Source organism: Chionomys nivalis, chromosome 3, assembly GCF_950005125.1.
Source record: "Chionomys nivalis chromosome 3, mChiNiv1.1, whole genome shotgun sequence".
Taxonomy (NCBI): Eukaryota; Metazoa; Chordata; class Mammalia; order Rodentia; family Cricetidae; genus Chionomys; species Chionomys nivalis.
This window is the reverse complement of record NC_080088.1, coordinates 73,887,499-73,911,994: the sequence shown is the minus strand read 5'-3', so window position 1 is coordinate 73,911,994 and position 24,496 is coordinate 73,887,499. Positions and strand designations below refer to the sequence as shown.

The window sequence follows — 24,496 nt, the reverse complement described above, 5'->3', positions numbered from 1 at the left end:
CATAATATAGATTTGCAAATGTGACGAAGGGAACTGTGAATGCTAGTAGTTATGTTTGCTGTGGGAATTTCTACCTTGGCTGGTCTTTTAGCTACTTTTGAACAGTTTAGTGAATATTTTCAGACACTTTGGAGGAAGGGTGTGGAGAAGAAATGTTGGGTGAGGTGCTCAAGGAAGACCTTCTCAGATGAAGTGGGTGTTTGAGCTTGGATCTGATGAATGCTAACCCAGAGGATGAACTTTTAAGGCAGAAGAAACCAGAAACACAGAAGTGCAGAACATTCGAGAATATTTGAGGGACAGAGAAGGGCAATGTACCTGGATCTGAGATCAAGACTAGAAAGGGGCCAGGGTATGGAAGTTTGCAGACCATGTCACAGCAAACAGGTAATGACATGATAAGAAGAATCTTTTATAATGCTTAACAGGTATGGTTTGCATACAGTGAAACAGATTCTTAAATGTACAATGGGCTGACTTTTCTTTTAATTCACACTCTAACTAAGACACGGTCACCTGAAAGAGCCTTTATTCTCTCCCTAGTTAGTCACCACCAGCTACTTTCAAGTTTCAGGACAGCCAGGGCTACACAGAGAAACTCTGTCTTGAAAAACAAAGCAAAAAAGAAGTTGTTCCTCTGACCATGCGTTTATTTGTCTGTTGAGGGATTTAGGAAATAGAATCCTTCAGGATGTACCCTTGTTTGGTTCCTTTCTCTTGCCTTAAAGACCGAGATTCATCTTTATTGCTTGAGTGACTATTGAGTAAGGGTAGAAGTTTTACGTTCTGTGCAGATTTCTGAATTGGGTTATAGATTTCTTGTTCTGATACTTACTACCTGAATGCTGGTTGTCTTGTTCACACGGCAGAAAGTTTTGTCTGAGTTGAAGAATTTGGAAGGGAGGACGAAGGAGCATTGAATCGCTGCCTGGATCTTTAGGAACGTCCTGCTTGCTAGGGGTGCGGTTTGTTCTGTGTCCCACCACATCCCCACTGCCAAACAGAGTGCACAGATCTCATTAGTTCCAAAATTCACATGCCCTAACGAAGATAAAATTATTGACAAGATACTTGGTGTAGTCTGTGGCAGATCTCCCCAAGAGCCTTAATGTATCAGATTTTACTTCTTGCCTTGAAAATTGGCTGCATTTCATGTGAGATGGCTGGATTCTGTATGGGTTCTAGGCTTCTAGGTCTTCCCTGAAATGAGAACTGAGACTTTTTTTTTTTAATGCAATGGTCTGTTTATTTAGATTATATTGCACAAAATGAGAAAATTTAAAACTATGTGCCTTTCTGTTTTCTTTTTTGCTAAAAATCGAGAATCCGAGAACTGAGACCTTTTAGTCAGTGTTTCCAAGTCTAGCAGTGATGACCCACGTCTTTAATTCCCGTGCTCTGAAGGCAGAGACAGGTAGATCTCTGTGAGTCTGAGGCCAGCCTACTCTACAAAGTGAGTTCCAGGACAGGCAGGGATGTTACACAGAGAGAGCCTGTCTCAAGAGACAAAAACAAAACAAGACAAAGTTGCCAGTGTTGGGATATTTTACTCTTTTGACTTTTAGGGTGCCTACCACCCAGCTTCCAAAAAAAAAAAAATCACACAAAGGCTTATTCTTAGCTTTTTTTTTTTTTGCCAGCTTTTCTTAAATTACCTTGACTATCTTTTGCTTCTAGATTTACTTTCTTTACTTTCTTTCTCTGTAACACGCTGTGTAGCTGGGTGCCTGGCCCCTGATGTCCTCTGTTTCTTCTGTTGCTCCTTTTCCTTGGTTCTCCTTCTGTTTATACTCTGCCTGCTAGCCCCGCCTATCCTTGCTCTGCGTCGCTGTTGGCCATTCATCAGATGTTTTAGACAGGCACAGTAACACAGCTTCACAGAGTTAATAAAATGCAGCTTAAACAAAAGTAACACATCTTAAAATAATATTCCCCAACATTCCAGTAATGGGCTTGGTGTGGTGGCACATGCTTTAATCCCAGCACTTGGGAGGCAGGCAGCTAAGAATTTAAGGCCAGCCTGGTCTACATAGACAGTTCCTATCTCGACAAATAAATAAGCAAACCTCCGTGGCAGTATTGTGTAATTAATACATTTTTATTTTAGTTTGTTTAGCTTTGGGTTTTGACACAGGTTTGCTGTGTGTCTCTTCATGGCCTAGAGCTCACACTACAGATGGAACTGTCCATGAACTTGCAGCAGTCGCCCTGCCTTCTACGTGTAGGACTGCAGGCATGCTCAGATACCCGGCACTTTTTGTTTCCAAAGTATAGACCCCTAAATAAATGTTACCATTGTCAAAACCCACTTGTTTTCTGCTGTTTGAATGAACAGGATAGGTTTAAGTAGTAACATTTGTTTCATTATATTGTTTATGAAAAGAGTTATTTTTATATTTATTTTTAAAGTTTAAATTGGCAACATTTGTTTTCTATGATGATGTTGTTTTAGTGAGATAAAAACTAAGTTGGAGGCCAGAGATGTGTGGTAACACACTTAGCCTTCCAAGTGAGGCACTGGGGTTGACTCTCCAGAGGTATTGTGGGAGAAATTAAGTTGGAGGTATTGATGAGAGAAATGGTTTTATTTTAGTCTCATCATTTCATTTCTCTGTATTTGATTTGGGTTTAGTAAATTCACTCCCACAGACAAACTGAGTATAAAAGATTTACATCTCTATCTCAGTGCTTGTTCCAGTTTCCGCTGATTGAAAGTTTGGGATTAGTAAACACTTTGTTTCCAATTGAACTGGCTCATCTAAGAACCGTGGGTTTTGTGCCTTTAATCCCAGTACTCAGGTGGCTAAGGCAGGCAAATTTCAGAGTCCCAGGCCAGCCAGGGCTACATACTGAGACCTGGTTCCAAAACAAAACAAAGCAAAAACTTGCTTGAATGTCCCTTCCATAAATTCAAAATGTAATATAATAACTATGCTTAATTACACAGTTATACTCCCATGTAAGGGAATATGCCTCTGCAGATGTGCCTAGCCTTAGCTGTAATTTACTACAGTATTTATTGTTTCTGAGCCTGAATTATTCCAAAAATTGCAGGATAATTGCTAACTCCTTAATATGTTTAGCTGAAACTTAAATATACTTTAAAATGACAGTGGGAAGCTTCATTCCAAGGTTTTGGGGATTTTGTTGTTTTTTGAGACAGGGTTTCTCTGTGTAGCCCTGACTGTCCTAGAACTTGCTCTGTAGACCAGGCTGGCCTCAAACTCAGATCTGCCTGCATCAATCTCCTGAGTGCTGGGATTAAAGGTGTGCACTACTATCGTCCAGCTTTTTCCAAGTTCTTAATGTAATAAATTACCTCTGTTTAAATTAACCCAGTGGTGGGTTTCTTCCTTACCACTCCCCTCTTCCATGGTTCACTTCTCCCTTCTCGACCTCAGTTTTGTACAGCAAGGGCATAGTTTGCTTTATCCTTGGAGAATAAAACAGCCATACTTTGTTTTCAGTGAACTTGCCTGTCCTCATCCATCTTTCTTTTTTTTTGTGATTGTTTGGGAAGTGGGAGGAGGACACTACCCATTATGAATTCCATAGATAGGTGAAAGTAATCTTCCCGTCTGGACTTGTCTTTACAAGAATGCCATATGCTTTATGGCACACTTTCCAAAAGTTAGGTGACCATTGAGGAAATGGTATGGTTCAGGAATGGGTTTAAAGAGCTGCTGGGATTTATTGACCCTGCGAGTAGATTTTTGTGTCTTGTTGTTTGGTTAGGGACTGGAGAGATTGTTCAACAGTTAAGAGTACTGCTGATTGTCTAGGGGCCCTGGGTTCAATTTCCAGCATCCACATAGTTAACTCCAACTCCAGAGGATCCAAAGCCTCTGTAGGCATCTGCACTCATGTGGATATACACCCCCTCCCAAACACATTTATATGTAGTAAAAATAAATTAGGCATCTTGTTTTTTTTAAAAAATCTGTATTATTTCTTTTTTACTTTTTTTAAGGTTTGTTTTTTTTTTTTTTTCTGTGTATCACCAAAATACTCCCAGATTGACAAAACTTAATTACAAAACCAAAGACAAAACAGTCTTTCTGACTGTATATCTGTCTTTTGAGGCAGGGTCTCTGAGAGTCCAGGCTGGCTTTGAACTCACTGTGTAACCCAGGCTGGCCCCTCCTTCACCTGAGTGTTGTGATTGCAAGTATCTGCCGTCAGCTGGTTTGTTTGAATGTAGTGCTAGGGATTGAACCCAGAACTTTATGCCCACTGAGCCAGCATCCTACCAGCTGAGCTACATCCCTACTTAGCCCCTCTTTTTTACTAACTTTAAAAAAATAATAGATCCCAGACTTCCAAAAGTACTTATGTTCTAAATTACAGCAGATAACTCATAGTTATGAACAAACTTTGCATGATAGGACACTCATAAATGCTGCTTGCTTTTTGGAATATTTCAAAATTTAGTGTTATTACCCAAAACAGCAACTTTATAAAAAAACAAATTGTTATCCAGGATTTATGTATCTATCATATAATGATTCACTCTTGCCTGAATCAGGTGACTGTCTCTGGCCTAAGCTAATTCAGTGCTCTTGAGTGCCCTCTTTGTTTTCTGTTTTATTTTTATTGTTATTTTGTGTGTGTGTGTGTTGTTTGCGTGTCTCTGTACTATTTGGGTGCCTGGTGACAGCAGGGGTCAGAAGAGGCCTCAGATCCTCTGGAGCTGGAGCTGCAGTCGGCTGCAGGCCACCATGTGGGCACTGGGAACCAGACTGAAGTCCTCAGGAAGAGCAAGCGGTGCTCTTGTGTGCAGAGCCAGCTGTCTGGCCCCGCATAGTGTTTTTTTTTTTTTTTTTTTTTTGGTTTTTTGAGACAGGGTTTCTCTGTGGTTTTGGAGCCTGTCCTGGAACTAGCTCTTGTAGACCAGGCTGGTCTCGAACTCACAGAGATCCGCCTGCCTCTGCCTCCCGAGTGCTGGGATTAAAGGCGTGCGCCACCATCGCCCGGCCCGCATAGTGTTTGAAACAAGATCTGCTACATCTTAGGTCGGCCTCCATTCTGATCAGTAGCAGACTGCATTCCTGGCTTCTCAAGTGCTGTGATTAGCAGCCCCACAGCAGGCTTTCTATGTTTTCTTTTTCTTAGTGTAAGGACTAAATGAAGAGCTGAGGTGCTTTTAAATTGATGTTTTTATCTTTCATTTCAATAAACACAACATTTAAAAAATATTTTTTGAGTGAAAAAATGAACTGGGTAAATTTTACTATCTTGTGTTTTAAGGCATTTCCATATAAAATAAGTAGCTAGGTCTTAGATCGGGGTGGACAGTTTAAGAGGACACTGAGAGGGATTTTGGGGGAATAATGAGTTTATTTGAAAGATTTTTAGCATCATGAACAGACAGACAGACGGAGTGGGGGCCTTCCAAGAGAGGAGTTCAGGCCCCAGCATCTGAGAGTCTCCCACATGATAAAGAAAGGAGACACTAGGACCATTTTTTTTTTTTTTAGATTTCTTTTTCTTTTTTTGTGCATGTGGGTGTTTTGCCTGCATGTATGTATGTTTGTGCGGTGTCTGTGGAGGCCAGAAGAGGACATTGACTCCTCTGGAACAGGAGTTATGGACTGGCTGGCCACCATGTGGGTGCAAGTGCTGGGGATTAAACCCTGGTCTTTTGGAAGAAGAGCTAACACTTTTGGTCACCGGGCTTGTCCCCTGCGCCATCTTACACTTGTGAGCATACATATCAGTTCATGGCAGGCTCTCTGATTCTCAGGCAGGAAGCAAAGGACAGGGTGGACAACAGAGGCGGGGACCTGATGTAAACTCACTTCCCAGGTGAGTCTGCCAGCTGGGATGCAACAGTGTCTCAGTTGGGTACCAGTCAGTATCTGTGAGACCTGAGCAAGGCTAGATTCTGATGTTACATTCTTAAGATCATTGATGTTTTTACGGGACCGCACCCTTTTTTTTCATTTTCAATTCAGGATCTTACTATGTTGCTCGGGCTGTTCTTAATCTGATGATCCACTTTTTTAGTGTTAGGTATATGGATATCTCCCACCACACCTGCCTTCATTTAAAATAAGCACCCCAAGAAATGGCTAATGTGTGTTTGGGTTAGTTTATCTTAGAGGTAGAGCACAGGTTTGGGACTCATGAAGCAGTCTTCGGTGTTAAGTCATCAGTGTAGGGATCTGCTTGTTCTGCACTCCTTGTCTCCCTTTGCCTTGCTTTGCCACTGAGCTCCTTCTCCCCCCTCCCCCCACCTGTTTTCTTTATCTGCTCCTTAGTGATTCAGACTGCCCACTAAGGGAGCCCACTAGCCTCAGGCCATTAATCGAGTCTTTGAAACATCTAGTGAAAATTAAGATGTGCTGTGTATGTACAAAACCTAAAGACCTGGTAAAAGTGCAGTAATGTAAAATCTCAATACTGACTTGTTCATATTTGTTAGATTAGTGAGATGGCAGTATTTTGGATATGCTAGGTAAATAAGATCAACTACTTTTACCTATTTCTCTTCATATGTTGCTGCTAAAAATCTTAAAAATCTTTATGTGAGCCGGGCGGTGGTGGCACACGCCTTTAATCCCAGCACTTGGGAGGCAGAGGCAGGCGAATCTCTGTGAGTTCGAGACCAGCCTGGTCTACAAGAGCTAGTTCCAGGACAGGCTCCAAAACCACAGAGAAACCCTGTCTCGAAAAAAAAAAAAAAAAAACAACAACAAAAAAAATCTTTATGTGGCTGCTATTACATTTCTATTGCTGTTATTGTTTTTATTCTTAAGCTGGCTCATGTTACGAAACATTTTAGAAGAGGAACAGTGTCCGGCAGATGTTATACAGTGATAGAAACATCCCTGTCTGTGCTGCCCAGTTCAGCAGTGTCTAACTTCTAATGGCTGTTGAGCACAGGCAATGTCAAAACTGCACTGTGGCCCAAAGAAAATGAATTAAATTTTGTATTTTATTTAATTTTATTTATTCATGATTGTACTTAATTTTGTTGTGTATGGGTAGGTGTTTTGCCTGCATGTATGTCTGTGAACCACATGCACGCCTGGTTCTGTGAAAATTAGAAGGGGGAATCAGATCCTTTGAAACTGTAGTTACTGGTTGTTAGCTGCCATGTGAGTGCTAAGCCAACCTAGGTCCCTCAGAAGAGCAGCCAGTGCTCTTAACTGCTGAGCTTTCTCCAGCCCCACTTTATGTAATTTTAATCAATTTAGTTTTAAGTGGCCATGTGTAGTTAATGGCTAATATATGAAACATTCTGAAATTAGAGAATTTGTGGGATTGTTTTATTCAAGCATTTATATGTAAGGCTGACTTATTTACCATACTGCAAAGTTATCCAGTAGTTTAAGTACACAGTTGTGTTTATTATAGAAAATACTAAAAGATCAGGGATTATTTCATTGAGTAACTGCTGTAGCAAGCACTGTAGAAGTACAAAGGGTTTGCATATTGGAATGAGCCTGAACTATACTGTTCATGCTTTGAAATATGCTTATATCAAAGTCTGGTTTATTCTCTCTCTCTCTCTCTCTCTCTCTCTCTCTCTCTCTCTCTCTCTCTCACACACACACACACACACACGGAAGCTAGACTCTTTCTGAAAAGTGTCAACAGGACCAGTCATGATGGCATATGCTTTTAATCCCAGTACTTGGGAGACAGTGGTAGAGGATAGAGGATCCCTGGAGTTCAAGGTCAGCCTGGTCTACACTGGGCTTCAGGACAGCTAGGGATACATAGAGAGACCCTGTTTCAAAACAAAATAAAACAAACAAACAAAAAAATCAAAAATAAAAAAGGAAGAAAGAAAATGTGAGCAATGGAGAAATATGCAATTAAAGAATTTTTCCTTGGAAGGGAGATCTGGTCTTTTTAACAAATAGCCATGCTGATAATATTTCTGGAAACTTAATGGTAGACTTAATGTTGGCTAAGTATACACAGACATCTAGAGTGGAGCATCTCCAACCAGAAAATCTAAAATTCCTGAGGTTGAAGCATTTCTGGATTCAAGCTTTTCGAGCAGTTATATTTGTCCTGTGTGTGCACAGGCTTATAAGTTCCAGTATTTGTAGTGTTTATTGATTACCTTTGTGTGTGTGCATAAACATTTATACATGCCAGTATTTCATAGTACTATTCATGTGTTTGTTATTGCTTCACAGTGAAGAATTGAATGTCACCATGTCTGGAATCAAGCGAACGATTAAAGAAACCGACCCTGATTATGAGGATGTGTCTGTGGCCCTTCCAAATAAGCGGCATAAAGCGATTGAGAGTTCAGGTAGACAATGAGTTGCTTTTAGACTCAACTTCGCTGATGTTGCCTATGTACAGGATTTACAGCATCTACATGAATATCTGTCTTTGCACACAAGCCAAAGTGCTCTGCAGTATGCCATGTGGAGCATATCAAGTAGTTTAGAGGGAAAGCAAGCTGTGAGTCTTAGCTGTTGTTACATATAACTTAAAATCAGAGTTTTGGCATCTGGAGAGATGGCTTAGTGGTTAAAAATGCATACCTCTCTATTTTTAAAAAAAAATTCTCCCCCTTTAGGTTCTTTGAGAAAAGGTCTCTGTTATGTAGCTCTGGCTCACAGATATTGACCTGCCTCTGCCTCCCAAGTGAAGGGATTAAAAGCATGAACCATCACACCTGACCTCAAAATATTTATTGATTGATTGACAGGGTTTCTCTGTGTAGCCCTGCAGGAACTCACTCTTTAGAACAGGATGGCCTTGAACTTACTTGCCTCCCCAGTGTTGGTTGCTGGGATTAAAGGTGTACACCATCACCCACTCATTCCTGGCTTTTTTTTTTTTTTTTGTAAATTTTATGTATATGGGTATTTTGCTTTCATGTATGTCTGTGCATGATGCACATGCATCTCCTGCGTAGAGCAAAGGGAGGGTATTGAATCCCCTGAAACTGGAGTTACAGGAGATGGAGATTGTAAGCTGCCCTTGTAGGTGCTAGGAACCCAGCTCAGGTCCTCTGCAAAAGTAGTCAGTGCTCTCAAGTGCTGAGCCTAAGCTCTTGCAGAGGACTCAAGGTTGTTTCCCAGCATCCATGTCAAGTGGCCTAGAACTCCAGCTCAGGGAAGTTGATGCTGTCTTTGGCCTCCATGGGCACCTGCACTCATGCACATAACACATGATTAAAAAGAAAATAAGTCTTTAAAAATAATATATAAAATCAAAGTTTTTTTGATGTCTGTTATGGGATAATCACGTGAGGTGATTGTAGGTGATACATAGATGGAGGTTTTAATAGTTTCATATTATTTTCATGTGTGTATAAATAAGAATGACCTTATCAGGTTATTTCATGGGTACTGTTTCTTAAATAGGATAAGATATTACTTTAAAATATTAATTGTGCTCAGTGTTTCACTTGTGTATTAGCTGTCAAAGGAGGAGAGGTTTCAGTCGGAGGGTGGCTGACTTCATTGCTGTGGGCCTGTCGTGAGGCAGGGTATCATGACATCATTCTTATAGTAGTGGAGGCTGTTTACTGTGCAACAGTCCAGAAGCTGAAGGAGGAAGAGTGAGCCACAGGGGCGTAGGATAAGATATATCTCTCAAGGCATGGACTTCCTTCCTCCAACCAGGCTACACCTAGACTTAAGAAGACATTCCAGTAGCACAGTCAGCTGAGGACCAAGCTTTGAGCACATGAACATTTGAAAACACACTTTCAGACTAGATCTAATAGCAGTCTTAAGGGTCATACATGAATCATGGGAATTTGGAAAACATTGATTAAGTCTAACCCTGCTCATGGCTGCTAGTGGAGATTGAAGGTTCAGATGTATTATCATGTAATCTGTTGAAAATCAAATCGTCAACTATTATTAACATTTTGACTGATGATTTATCTCTCTTTTTTTAATCTGACACAAAAATTGTATGTATTTTGGAGGCTGGAGAGAGCAGTTAAGAGCATTTACTGCTCTTCCAGAGGACCTAATGTCTGTTTCAAGCATTTAGTGGGCGACTCACAACTTCATATAAGTCCAGCTCTGGAGTGTCTGACACCCTCTTCTGGCCTCCAGAGAGAGCGAGCTTATCTCTTTCTTCTCCATCCTATATAGTTTCGTGCAGATGAAAAAGAATATACTTTTCTCTTGGAACCAGTCAAGAATAGATTATACAAGTGTGTACTTCTGTGTGTTTTCTAAGAATATTGTCCCATGATCCCAAAGTAATTTCTGTTCCTTGGGTTTCTTTGACTGCTGATTTAAATCAAGGTAGTTAATGATTAATGATGAATGATGATTAATGGGGTGTGCTTTGTGTTCTTTATGTAGCTCGAGATGCAGCTGTGCAGAAAATCGAGACGATTATTAAGGAGCAGTTTGCTCTTGAAATGAAGAATAAGGAACATGAGATCGACGTCATTGACCAGGTATAATACTGATAAATTGAAAACACTACATCCATGGAGGGAAAAGAATAGGTTTGATGGGGTTTGAAAAAATTTCCTGTGCGGGGCATAACGGCACTCCAGAGGCAGAGGCAAATGAAACTCTTGAGTTCTAGGACAACTGGGTCTCCATAAGAGTTCCAGGGCAGCCAAGACTACATAGTTGAGACCCTATCTCAAAACAAGCAAAGAATTACCCTGCTAAGGGATAGGACTTGGGAGGTGGAGACAGTAGGACCTGAAGTTTAAGGTTATCCTGCACTACATAGGGAGCTTGAAGCCAGCCTGGGATACATGAGTCTTTTTCTCAAAAAGCAAAACAAAATAAAAACAAAATAAATAAATGAAATTGGAGAAAATATAAAATGTTCTATACCAACTTCCAACCCTAAAATAATTCTTTTTGATACTGTTCTCAGTATTTTATTGTTAATGAATATATTGATAAGTAAGCACATACACACCATGTGTATCAGTTTTTTTTTTTTTTTTTTTTTTTTTTTGGTTTTTCGAGACAGGGTTTCTCTGTGGTTTTGGAGCCTGTCCTGGAACTAGCTCTTGTAGACCAGGCTGGTCTCGAACTCACAGAGATCTGCCTGCCTCTGCCTCCTGAGTGCTGGGATTAAAGGCGTGTGCCACCACCACCCGGCTTGTTGTTACTCTTTTAAGATGTTACTGATCAGGGAAGTGTGCCCACTACTCCCATCCCCATTGTGCTCTGGGATAGAAGCATGGGCTCCAGGGATTTGTTTATACACATTAGCTCTCAGTCACTGAACTGTGTCTTCACCTGCTATCTTTGCCAGTTTGGTTAGGTGAAAGTTATTTATTGATATGATTCAAGAACTGAGTTCTTGTTTGAGTTTATTCTGTGGATTGATGTCGTCATTATTTGTCATATTTAAGCAACATTTAAACTCTCACTTGTTTTAGCGACTGATTGAAGCCAGAAGGATGATGGATAAGCTCCGTGCCTGCATTGTAGCAAACTACTACGCTTCTGCCGGTCTTCTGAAGGTTTCTGAGGTAAGTATTCATAGCCCAGTCTTTTCTAAGCCTCCATTTTCCTTCTCTGGGGAGAAGTCAAGCCAGTGTGGATTCCCTACCATTGAGACATTTCTTGCATAGTCCAATAGAATTTAGTAAGCCTGCCTGCCTTTCTGAGGAACATAGATCATCAGGTATAGTGTTAGCCGTTACCCTGCCCTTTCCCTACTGACCGCTAGTACTGTTATACTAGGCTATTCATATCCAGGAGGGAGACCTCACTGCAGCTCGCCCTAGTTCTTCCTCTTTTGCTTTGTTTGCCTTACCATGCTTTCCAAATGCCACTTTATGATAGTTAATATATTTGTATACCATGTAGATTCATCAATTTAAAACTGTTTTCTTTTCTCTAAAACATTTAAAAGTAAGTTCTAGATATCGTAACATTTCAGTGCTAGGTATAAAACATTTTTATTCCTTTTTCCCCCCCTGGCAGCGGTGTATTAAGCCCAGAGTGCCAGTGAAACACAGACACACACACACACACACACACACACACACAACCCATACTCACACAAAATTGGATACCACAATCTACAAGGAAATATCAGTAAGAAAAAAATGTCCAAATCAGACGGACAGTTTTTGCAAGGAGGCCGCTAGTTAGTTCCCGGCCACTTAGCTAGCTGGACCTGAAATAATCACACAAAAACTATATTAATTAAATCACTGCTTGGCCCGTTAGCTCTAGCTTTTCATTGGCTAACTCTTACATATTAATTTAACCCATCTCCATTAATCTGTTTCGCCACGTGGCAGTGGCTTACTGGCAAAGTTTCAACATGTCTGACTCTGGCCGCATGCTGCTCCATGGCATCTCTCCTTCCACCTTCCTTCTCCCAGCATACAGCCTGCCTTTCCCTGCCTAGTTCTGTTCTTCCTGCCGTAGGCGGAAAGCAGTTCTTTATTCATTAACCAATAAAAGCAACACACAGACAGAAGGACCTCCCACACCAGACAGTGGTGCCACATGCCTTTAATCCTAGCATTCAGGAGGCAGAGCAGGAGGGTTTCTGGGTTTTGAGGCCAACCTGATCTAAAGAGCAAGTTCCAGGCAGCCAGGGTTATACAGAAAAACTCTGTGGGGAAAAGGGGGAGGTTGTCAAGCAAAACATTATCCCTTAGGTGTCTTCCCTGGAGTTTTCTGTTTCTAAGGTTCCTTTAAGGATTTTTTTTTTTTTTTTTTTGGTTTTTTCGAGACAGGGTTTCTCTGTGGTTTTGGAGCCTGTCCTGGAACTAGCTCTTGTAGACCAGGCTGGTCTCGAACTCACAGAGATCCGCCTGCCTCTGCCTCCCAAGTGCTGGGATTAAAGGCGTGCGCCACCACCGCCCGGCAAGGATTTTATTCCTGGGTTGGGATTGACTTCAGTCTATTATGACCTCATTTTAAATTGATTTACATCTCCAATGACCCTCTTTTTTTACCCTCCTATTCTCTGTGTGTGCTTGTGCCTGTGATTGACCCCAGGGTATCACATATGATAGGTAGATAATCTACAATTCAGCAATACCCACAAGGGCCTATTTCTGAATAAAGCCACAGATTCTGGGTGAATGTGAATTTGTGCAAGTTGTACTATCTAGTCCAAGCACAAATTCTGATGTCGTTGATTAAATGACTTAGTATTGACTCACCGTGATAGCTATTTGGCTTGAAAAACTGGTTCGTGTTTTGTTGATTTACCATTAGGAGTTAGAATCTGGTGTTTGATAGTCTAGAAATGTACAGATTTTATCTCCTGATGTTCCAATTAAGATTTACTAAGGGATGGGCTAGAGACATGGTTCAGTTGGTTTCTATTGGGTTCAGTTCCCAGCTGGCTTGCAGCTGTCAGTAACTTCATTTTAGGGGATCTTAAGTTTGGAGCACACATTTACAGCTCTGAAGAGCCTTGTTACTGAATTAATTAATTAAACAGACCAGTTGTTTTTTTCTTTAAATAATACAGGGTTTTTATTTTGATAACTGTGTAACTGGTGTGTGTGTGTGTGTGTGTATTAGATTGAAATCTCGCTTTATAGAAGGTTTAGAAATTGCAATCCTCCTGCCTCTCTCTCCCAAGTACTGGGGTTATAGGTAGGGCACCATGCACAGTCAATAATAATATTTGTTGTTGTTTGTTTTGTTTTGCTTTTAAGAGATTTTGTAAACGTGTGTTTGTGTCTGGGTATGCACACATGAGTGCAGGTGTCAGTGGAGGCCAGCTGGTATCCCTCTGATTAGTTTCCTCGGAGCTGGAGTGTGAGCTGTCTGACATGAGTGCTGGAAGAGCAGCCAATACCGTTTTAAAGACAACTAAACTTAGGCCTCTATACTAACCTGTGGGAAAACATTTTATGCTACTGATTCTAAAGCTTCTATTGCTATTTTTTTTACTCCTGTGTGGTGTCACTTTTTATACTGTATACTTCTGTTTTTGTTTTGAGCTGGAGTCTCACTACATAAACCAAACTGACCTTTAACTAAGTTCCCTACTTAGATTCCAGAGCTCTTGCAATTGTAGATATAAGTCACAATGCCTGGCTTTGTGTACTTTTTAATCTTATTATTTTTTTTAATTTTTAAAACTGTTATTAGTATGTCTTTTTCTTTTGGTTTTCTCTGTGTAACAGAGTATGTCTTTTTCTTTTGGTTTTCTCTGTTAGACCAGGGCTCTGTAGACCAGGTTGGCCTTGAACTCACAGAAATCTGCCTGCTTCTGCCTCCCAAGTGCTGTGATTAAAGGCATGTGCCACTACTGCTTGACTTGTACGTTTTAAACTAAATCTTGGGTTAGTGGCACATATCTTGAACTCCTGACCTTGCTTCTACCTTCTGGGTGCTAGGATTACAGGCATGTTCTACCATGTTACATGTATGTGTCACTGGCTTGGCTCTCAGGATCGCAGGCATGTTCTGCAATGCTGCATTTATGTGCTACTGACTTCGTGCATGCTAGACTCCATCAGCTGAGCTACTTTAAAGCCCTTACTTTGCTCTTTCAGATGTTTTCTTGTCATGTAGCCTGGGGTGGTCCAGAACTTCAGATTTTCCTGCCTCAGCCGCCGAGTGATGCACTCACCGGTATGTGCCACCACACCCGATCATTATTTGTCATTCTAGTTTTTGTTTGATGTAGGCTACTTATAAGAATTTATGGGCCGGGCGATGGTGGCGCACGCCTTTAATCCCAGCACTTGGGAGGCAGAGGCAGGCGGATCTCTGTGAGTTCGAGACCAGCCTGGTCTACAGAGCTAGTTCCAGGACAGGCTCCAAAGCCACAGAGAAACCCTGTCTCGAAAAAACAAAAAAAAAAAAAAAAAAAAAGAATTTATGGGTAAGCCGGGCAGTGGTGGCGCACGCCTTTAATCCCAGCACTTGGGAGGCAGAGGCAGGCGGATCTCTGTGAGTTCGAGACCAGCCTGGTCTACAAGAGCTAGTTCCAGGACAGGCTCCAAAGCTACAGAGAAACCCTGTCTCGAAAAACCAAAAAAAAAAAAAAAAAAAAAAAGAATTTATGGGTGTAGAGAGGTTTTTTTGTGTGTGTGTGGGTGGTGTTGTGAGCCTAGTAGCCTTTAATGACTGAGTCATCTCTCCAGCTTGGATTCAGAGAGATTTTTGAAGAACTGTTAACATGACTTTAACATAACTTCAAGTTTTCAGGAGTTCAGTTTTTCATCAGTTTTGGTGGATTTGATTAAGTTTGTCTATTTCATTTTTTCTAGGGATTAAAGACATTTGATACAATGGCTTTTAATCACCCTGCTATCAAGAAATTTTTGGAATCACCTTCTAGGTCATCATCTCCTACCAATCAGAGATCAGAAACACCCTCTGCCAATCATTCTGAAAGTGACTCACTATCTCAACACAATGACTTCCTGTCTGACAAAGACAATAACAGCAACACGGATGTGGAGGAAAGACTCTCAAGCTCCGTAGAGCAGAGATCTAGCCGGAATCCTGGAAGGGTATAGTGCTGGATGGGAGCAGGATGGGCTCCAGGGGAGAAAGGACCCACTGTTTACTAAGTGTGGGCATTCTCATGATTTTCTATTTTCCGGGGACTCTAGGAATGAGTTGTTTGATATATAAATATTTTAAACAGCAGAGAACTGAATCTTTGATCCTTTGAGACAGGTTCTCGGTCTGTAGCTGACCTGGGTCAGGCTGGCCTAAAACTTGAGGCATCTCTTGCCTTGGCTCCCAAGTAGTAATACTAACAGGATTGAACCATTGTATAGGCTGGACTGAGTCTTTTTTTGGCATCTTGTGCCATAACCAGGCTTGTCTCAAGCTAGCTGAGCCCTCCTTCCTTGGCCTTGTGAGTGCCGGGTTATAGGTGTAAACCATTATACCCAGCTGATAGAATGTGGTTATCACAGCTGGGAGTTAAGCCCCTGCTGCTCTGGCCTGTATGTGTATATTTTGATATTCTGACTTGAGAGCGCTCCAGAGTGCAGCAGAGCTCTTGGATGTCATTTGTACAGATGGAAAAGAACCCTTAAGGATTGGAGTTCCACATCTTGCTGAAGGTCTAAGTAGTAACTGGTGCAGTTTGACATACAAAAAATAAAATACACAGTTCTTTTCTTGTCAGGGATTGGCTATGAGACCCTGACTGTCCAAGTGCTGATTGTGAAGACCAGGCCGATCTGGCACTTGTAGTGATCCCCCTGCCTCTGCCTCCGACTGCTGGAATCACAGATGTGTGCTACTGTGCCCAGCTATGATAGTGTGACTGCCCAGATTGAAGCCGTTCTGTACCTGGTTATTTGGTGTTTATATTTATGTGTAGAGTCACTTATCAAGTTAGACCACTGATTTCACAGCCACTGCTTCTGTGGTAGAGTTAACTTTCAATCATTTCCCATATATTTAGTCATTGATAGTTGATTAATTTTTCATAAAAATTCATAAAAATGTTTTTATTATAAGCTTATTTGTCCATCATTGAAAAAAATAAGAGGCCTTTTCTAAATTAACACATAGTTTGATACCTCATAATCAGAGCTCCTAACATTTGAATTTATTTGTGTTTGACCAGTATTCTTCCTCTTTAAGTGCTAAGATTACAGGCATGTGCACCATACCATGTTTGTATGGTGCTGGAGACAGAACCTAAGGCTTTTTACAAGCCAGCGAAGCACTCTACCAACTGAGCTAAATCCCTAGACTCACTAAATTCTTTTTCTTACAAAAAGAAAAACAGGCTGGAGAGATGGCTCAGTGCTTTAGAGTACTGACTACTTTTCCTGAGGACCTGAGTTTGGTTCCCAGAATACACATGACAGCTCACAGCTATCATAACCCTAGTTACCAGGGATCCCACACCCTCTTGTGGACTCCACGGGCAGGGCACCAGGCACACACATGGTGAATAAACATCCGTGTGAGCACAAACTTCAGTAATCTAAAACATAAATTTAACAATAATCTAAAACAGCCTCCTGCCAGGTGTGACTGATGCCCATATTCCCAGCACTTGGGAGAGCAGAGGAGAGCTACATAGTGGGCCCCAGGCCTGCTGGGCTACAAAAGACAAAACGTTGAGTTATTCATTCTTACCTTTCATTATGTCAATGACCTATTGAATGTTGTTTACATGAATACAAATGTTGGTTGTCATGTCTTTCAGGACACTTCTAGTGTTAGTGGCTCCCACAAAAGGGAACTACGGAATGCTGACCTCACGGGAGATGAGACTTCTCGGCTTTTTGTAAAGAAAACTATAGTAGTAGGCAACGTGTCCAAGTGAGTATATATGAAATGTCTCCTGTCAGTTAGCCACTTAAACACTAATATTCTGCCTTCACTACCTCTTTATTGTGGTATTACAGTGGGAGGAAGGCTTGGGGATTCTTCTAAGCTCTTGTTTTAAAAGTAAGTGATGGTCCAGAGGCATTCTGAGGGTAATATTGCAACTTACTTAGCAAAATTAGAAATAGAACTGAGAATTTCCCCCCTTTTTTTGGTTTTTTGAAACAAGGTTTCTCTGTAGCTTTAGAACCTGTCCTGAAATTTGCTCTGTAGACCTGGCTGGCCTCGAACTCACAGAGATCCACCTGCCTCTGCCTCATGAGTGCTGGGATTAAAGGCGTGCGCCACCACTGCCCGGATGAGAACTTTCCATCTTACAACTTCCCTGATCTTGTGATACTCTGTCTTGGACCATATCCATGACTATCCCTGGTAATCAGTAAAGTGTTTAATTTTGAATGTCACTAAAGAAACAGGGTAGTATACATTTTACACGTAGCTTTACTTACTTATTTTTACTTTACATGAGTTGCCTGTGTGTATGTGTTCCACATGAATGCCTGGTGCCTGCAGAAGCCAGAAAAGTTATCAGCTCCCCAAGACTGGAGCCACAGAGAGTTATGAGCTTCCATGTGGGTGCTGAGAACCAGCCTGGCTTCTCTAGAAAAGCAGCCTGTGCTTTTAACCGTGAGCTGTCTTTCATCCCCTGCTTATTTATTTTTTAGCCAATGTCTCGCTGTTTTGCCAAGCTGGCCTCAACTTACTGTATAGTTCATACTCAATTGAACACACACCACCATGCCCAGTTGCTTCTTACACTGTCTTGTGAAATTTGTAAAGGTATTTTTTAGGTGTTTGTTTGGTTTTGCTTTTATATATTGTTTTGTTTTCTTTTTGAAAACAAAACTAGGGCTAGAACTCTAGATATCTGCTTGTGTCTGGGTCTGGAATGCTGGGCGGAAGGGTGTGCACTGCCGTTCTCCGAGAGCCAGTAAGGCAGTAAGGTTTCATCGCTGCCTTCTACTCTGCTCGACACGTTCTCCTCCACTTCCATGGTCTCAGCATTTCATGTTTATCCGCCATTGTCTCCACCAAAACTGAAACCAAATTCTTTTTTCTGAAAGCCCATTTATTTCTTTTGTGAAATGGAATGATTTAGGGGGCTAAAGAGATAGCTCAGTGGTTAAGAACACTGGATGCTTTTCCAGAGGACCCAGGTTCAATGCCCAGCGTCCCTTCAGGGCTCTTTGTAACTCTGGTTCTCTTTCTTCTGCAAGTACTGCACACATGTGATGCACAGACATACATGAAGTCAAAACAAGCATACACAAAAATAATAAAATTTAAAGATTCAGTGATTTATGTGTGATGGCATTTTGTGATTTGCTCACCCATCCCCCAGTTCCAACACTCAGGCTGTCTATGAGTTACAACTTTGGCTATGTAGTGAGACTCCCATCTCAGAACTAAACAAAAAAACAAACAAAAAGCAATATTAAGATTTTAGTGACTCTGAAAGGTGAGCCAAAGAGATTTGACTTATAATAAAGTCACTGGTGTTTATCATCAGATCAAAAAGGTCTCATTTCTAGCTGCCTGATGAACATTTAACAGAAATACTTTCTTTAAAAATAGTTTATTTTTACTTCATGTGCCTTGGTGTTTTGCCTTCTTGTATGTCTGTGTAAGGGTGTGCAGACTTGTGGATGCTGGGATTCAAACCCAGGTCTGGAACAACAGTCAGTGCTCCTGACTGCTGAGCCATCTCTGCAGCCCAGCATAAATACTTTAAAGTCAGTTTTTGTTTTAATCATAGCGTTATTTTCAGTGTCTCTAAATTTCTAAAATTTAGAAAATTTTAGTGTGTATGTATTTTTGTTTTGTTTTGTTTTGAGAAAGGGCCTCACTGTGTAGCCGTGGTTGACTAGGAACTCACAGAGATCACCCACCTCAACCTCTCAGTGCTGGAATTGGTACATAGCTTTGAAAACATCCTTTAAAAATGGAAGAGGGGCATACTTTGAGGGCTGACAAGGTGGTTCAGTGGGTAGAAGTACTTGCCAAGCAGAACTGGTGACCTGAACTCCACCCTGGAACACACATAAAAGTCAACAGACCTGAGTATACGGAGGTCATCCTCTGACCTCCACAAGCACTCCCCGGCATATGTGCTCCCTGTGAGTGACTGACTCGGTCAACAAACGGAAGTTGAATGTTCTGAAATATTCTTGTATGTGCATACATCTTTAAAATTTTAAAACATTCAGTTTAACTTTTTAAAGTGTTTGTTGTTTATGTATTGTTTGCCTTTGTGTGTCTCTGTGAGGTTGTCAGACCCCTGAAACTGGAGTTGCAGGTAGTCTGAGCTGCATGTGGGTGCTGAGAATTGAACCCGGGTTCTCTGGAAGAGCAGTGGGTGCTCTTAACTGCAGAGCCATCTTTGCAGCCCCCTCAGTTTAACTTTTAACCTCATATGTATTTCTTGGGTTTCCAGAACCTGCCTGGGTCTGATCCTACAGGAGTCTACACTTGGCAGTCCTTCCATAGTGTCACTGTGATCTGTTTGTCTTTGTCCTCTAGTATCACTGAAGACTTTACATAACACTGTCACTACATCTCACAAGTTCTCCTTTGTGTTCAAAGGTTAGGACTGCAGTGTGATAGAGCTTAACATCCAGGTCCTTCTCAGTCTGTCACTACTGCAGTGACAAAATCAGTGACTTGTCCATCATTGTAGCAGTGTTCCCAGAGATTTCTGGGTCTTCCTTGACCTGACCTAGCTGTGAAAATGAACTGGATGTTTGAATTCTCTGTGTTGGATCTTAGTCCTGAAACTGTATTCTGGAGAGAGCATTTGAAGGTGTAAGTTTGTTCACCTTTGTTGTTTAGTTAGTTTTCAAGCCCAAGACAGAAAACATGACCCTCCTTACTCAAACTGCGGAAGCCCGAGAGTCTACTTAGCAACCCCATTGTAATCTCTGAAATTGTCCAGAAGCTGATGAGGAACAAGAAAGGGTGTACCTGCTTACATCTGTCTCTGGGTGGGAATGTTTGTGGAGAAGGCTCAGCATCCCTTGGCCTGATCAAAGCCAGCCATACAGACCGAGGAAAATGGCAGCTTCTGCCAAAGCCTGTTTGCCATAAATACTTTTTACTTAACCTGGTATCACAGTTGGGAGAGGACTCCAGGAACAGTTTTCCTAAACCTTCCAGTTACTTCAAAAGAAAAATCATGTTCCTAAGGTACAAGACTTTACCTTTATGTGTCAATCAGTCTTTGATTTAGAGTAAAATTGTACTGGGCAAAAATTTCTAATATGATCTATTGCATAAATATTTTTTGCCAAGTATATAAGTTTGGGGAAACTTATATTTTTGTTGTTGTTTGTTTTTGTTCTTTCCAGACAGGGTTCTCTTTGTAGCCCTAGCTATCCTGGAACTCATTCTGTAGATCAGGCTGGCCTTGAACTCAGAGGTTAGCCTGCCTCTGAAGTGCTGGGATCTAAGGCGTGCACCACCACTGCCAACCTTGGCGAAACCTTTTTAAAAACTCTGTGTGTGAATACCTTGTGGAATCATTCTCTCCTTTCACTGCTACATGCTCCATGGAATGGTTTGAATGTTCAGGGAGATGACAGTGGATGCTACCTGCAGTGATTAGGCACCAGAGGATCCCACACTGCCTACCTGAAACCTGACTGGAAGCCTGAAGCTCCCTAAATGCTAGTTTATTTCTTCCTCAGGTGCCTACTTGATATAAGAAAGCAAGTGTGACTGGGCAGTGCTGATGCAAGTCTTTGGATCCCAGCATTCGGGAGGCAGAGGGTGAATCTCTGAGTTCAAGGCCAGTCTGGTCTACAGAGTGAGTTCTAGGACAGCCAGACAGCTACAGCTATCTTTAGTAAAATAAATAAATAAGTAAATAAATAAAAAGACAAGTGATTGATCTCTTTTAACTTGGGATTGATAATCAGAAAATTACAGGAAATAAGTAGGCATGGGGACTAGGGAAGGTTTAGAAAAAGTAAAGACTGAGTCTGGCTAGGTGTGACCACTGTTACTCCCGGGGTTTTAATCTTGTTTTAATCAGTAGCTCATTAGTAATAGTGGTTAAGATTTTTTTTTAATGTGTATGTTTGTCTTGCCTTCATGTATGTATGTGTGCCGCATGTGTGCCTGATGCCCACAGAGATCAGAAGAGGGCTCAGAACAGACAGCTATGAGCTACTCTGTGGGTGCTAGGAATCAAGCTTGGACCTTCTGGAAGAGCAGTCATTGACCTTAATTACTGAGCTGTCATTCTAGCCCCAATTACTAGTTTTGAGGTTGTTGTAAATTTATCATTATTATTAATCATTATTGTATGTACATGTGCATCGTTTGTGTATTATGAACTTGCACACCATGGCACATACATGGAAGTCAGGAAACTTTTTTTATTTTGGTTTTTCGAAACAGAATTCTTCGTGTAGCCCTGGCTGTTCTGGAACTCACCCTGTAGACCAGACTGGCCCTCGAACTCATAGAGAGCGGAGTGCTGGGATTAAAGGCATACACCCCACCGCCTGGCCTCAGGACACCTTTTTAAGGAATCTTGGGATCATATTCAGATAGATCATCAGAATTTTGTGGCAAAATCCTTCATCCACTGAACCATCTCACAAGCACAAATGATTAGACCTTTGAAGGAAGAAATTTGTGTCTTTTTTTTTCTCCAGGTACATACCTCCAGATAAGCGGGAAGAAAATGACCAGTCAACCCATAAGTGGATGGTGTATGTCCGAGGGTCCCGGAGAGAACCCAGCATTAATCACTTTGTCAAGAAAGTTTGGTTTTTTCTTCATCCGAGCTATAAACCAAACGACCTTGTGGAGGTTAGGTGAGCACACCTTAGGGATGTTTCTACTGTTAATAAGCTGCTCAGTACCTGCTCTTGGTTATCAAGCAGCTTTAGCTGTGGCTTCCTCTGCAGGGTTTCACTAACTGGACCTGTCAGCTCCTGTCATTGTCACTGTACTGTGTTAGTAGCCTTGAAGCACTGGTGCATATAAAATGTTACTGATAATTAAATACATCAGTTTAACATTACAGAAATGTTTAAAGTTCCTCATAATTTTACTGTCTCAGATGTAATCCCAGTGATAACTCTTCTGTATGTAGACTTACCTAGTACAGTTTTTATTTTCAGAAAGATGGAATAGGTAGGTAGTTATGTGAAATTATTTAGATGCATTATTAAATACAGTTATTTTGATGCATTTTGGACATCTTTATATGATGTTACTATCTCCTAAGAACCTTTACTATCCTCTTGTGGTTTATTGTCAGTGAAATCCCTGTGTGCTACAAAACATTGTATTTATTCCTGACTCCTAAAACGTGGCCCTGTTGAACTTAAGTGACAAATTCTCTGTAGTAGGAGCTGCGGGCCTGCTTTTCGTCCTGCCCGGCTCCTGCACGGCTAGCTTTACACCAGAAATAACAACACACAGATTGTATTCATTTAAACACTGCTTGGCCCATTTCTATTCATGTGTGTAGCATCCCAAGGTGCACTTACCGGGAAGATTCTAGCCTACATCCATCCTGGGTCAGAGCTTCATTGCATCTGCTCTGGAGAGGAGAGCATGGTGTCTGCTCCAGAGAGCAGAGCTGTCGAGTCTGAGCTCACTTCCTCTTCCTCCCAGCATTCTGTTCTGTTTACTCTATCCACCTATGTTTTAACCTATGAGGGCCAAGCAGTTTCTTTATTACTTAACCAATGAAATCAACAGATTGATATATGACACTCCCACATCACTTTCTCCCTCTCTCTCTCCCTCCCTCTCCCTCTCTCTCTGTGTCTCTCTCCCTTCTCCCTACTCCCCCTCCCCTTACTTTGTGGTATTGGGTCTAGGAAGAAGTGCTGTGTGTATGCGTCTACCTCTGTTTAAGACATTGCTTATACATTGATATATATATATATATTTTTTTTTTTTTTAACCTATTGCAGTGTACATTTCTACCTCTGATCAAGATACATACATTGTTTTTACATTTGGAGGTCATCGTTCTCATTTATTACACAGTTGTTTATTGTCTTAGTCTTTAAGTTATATAGGTATTAAGAATTATAGATCAATAGTCGTCTATGTTTTCATATTTATAGTTAAACTAATCGGGTTCTTTAGATACATAGAGATTATATTCTGTATAGATAGATAATCTTCAACCTCTTCAAAGAGCTGTAGAAAATGGCATTTAATTTAACTTTGAGTTCTGTGGTAGTGAGACACAATTGCTCCTGGCAACACCCATCTATTCCCGAGAGAATGTTGAACACCAAAGACACTCCACTGGGAGGTTGTTTTCTTCTTGGCAGAACTGGCCTTTGGGCAAAGAAATGCCCATACCTCAACCACTGACAGAGATACAGAGTATCCGTAAATGGATGAAACAGGACTGTCAAATCCTGCCAAGACAGGGTAAGATAGTTTTTAAAAGTTTCTTGCCTTTGAAAATGGTATGTCAGTTACCTTAGGCCTTAGCCAAAGTTGGTTGCTTCAACATTGCAAATGAGACTTTGGGTGATTGTCCAGGTAGCCAGTTGTCTCTGTCATTTGTTACACGTTTTGGAAGTTGCTTGATTGCACTTCCTACTCCCTCAAGTAACATTATTTCCCTTCTCGGATCTTCCATGGGGTTGAAGACTAAATAAGTGTAGTTACTTTCCTCTCATGACTTAGCCAAGTTATTTATTATACAAGACTTAAGCTAGTTAGAATAGGATATTTGTTCTTCTTGTATATGATTTTGTATTAGGCTTAGAACTCTTATTTAAAGAAAAAGGGGAGGTGCTGTAGGAAGTATTACAGCTTGTATTAGCCCGCCTACTGGGGCATGGCCTCTCTTACTATTTACGGTAAATAAATAGCTTTTGTGCACCCCTTCTCACTTGTTCCCCTTTGCTTCGTGCCCGGTTGGCTGCTCCTTTGGGTTGTGTGGTTCAACCTGTCAAGCGGAGAATTCTGATTTGTGAGTTTACCCCTTAATAAATGCAGATTTCTTATTTCTGAGCTAGTGTGGGATTTCTTTTAAGTGTCTGACCACCATAATTCCCGGTAAAGGAGTGTCTTCTTTTTCATATCTATACTTTCTGGATCATCTTTCCTACTTCCTTTAAAGCGCCTCAATCCAGAGTCAGCTGGTGGCGCATGCCTTTAATCCCAGCACTCAGAAACAGGAGACAGAGGCAGGCGATCTCTGATTTTAAGGCCAGCTAGATATACAGAGTAAGTTCCAGGACGGCCAGGGC

General features: G+C 41.2%; 1 protein-coding gene across 3 annotated transcripts in view; it reads left to right on the top strand.

The window, feature by feature from the left end:
* Yeats2 (YEATS domain containing 2) overlaps positions 1–24,496 on the top strand; it is a 92,096-nt gene that overhangs the window by 5,463 nt on the left and 62,137 nt on the right. For 2 of the 3 annotated variants that reach the window (XM_057764271.1, XM_057764272.1), the window contains exons 2-7: positions 8,154–8,272; positions 10,299–10,396; positions 11,348–11,440; positions 15,167–15,412; positions 17,080–17,195; positions 21,920–22,081. In XM_057764271.1, coding sequence (XP_057620254.1) covers positions 8,173–8,272; positions 10,299–10,396; positions 11,348–11,440; positions 15,167–15,412; positions 17,080–17,195; positions 21,920–22,081 — 815 coding nt within the window. In that variant the 5' untranslated portion in view covers positions 8,154–8,172. The remainder of the gene's footprint in view (positions 1–8,153; positions 8,273–10,298; positions 10,397–11,347; positions 11,441–15,166; positions 15,413–17,079; positions 17,196–21,919; positions 22,082–24,496) is intronic. The other variant, XM_057764274.1, reaches the window with a different exon arrangement.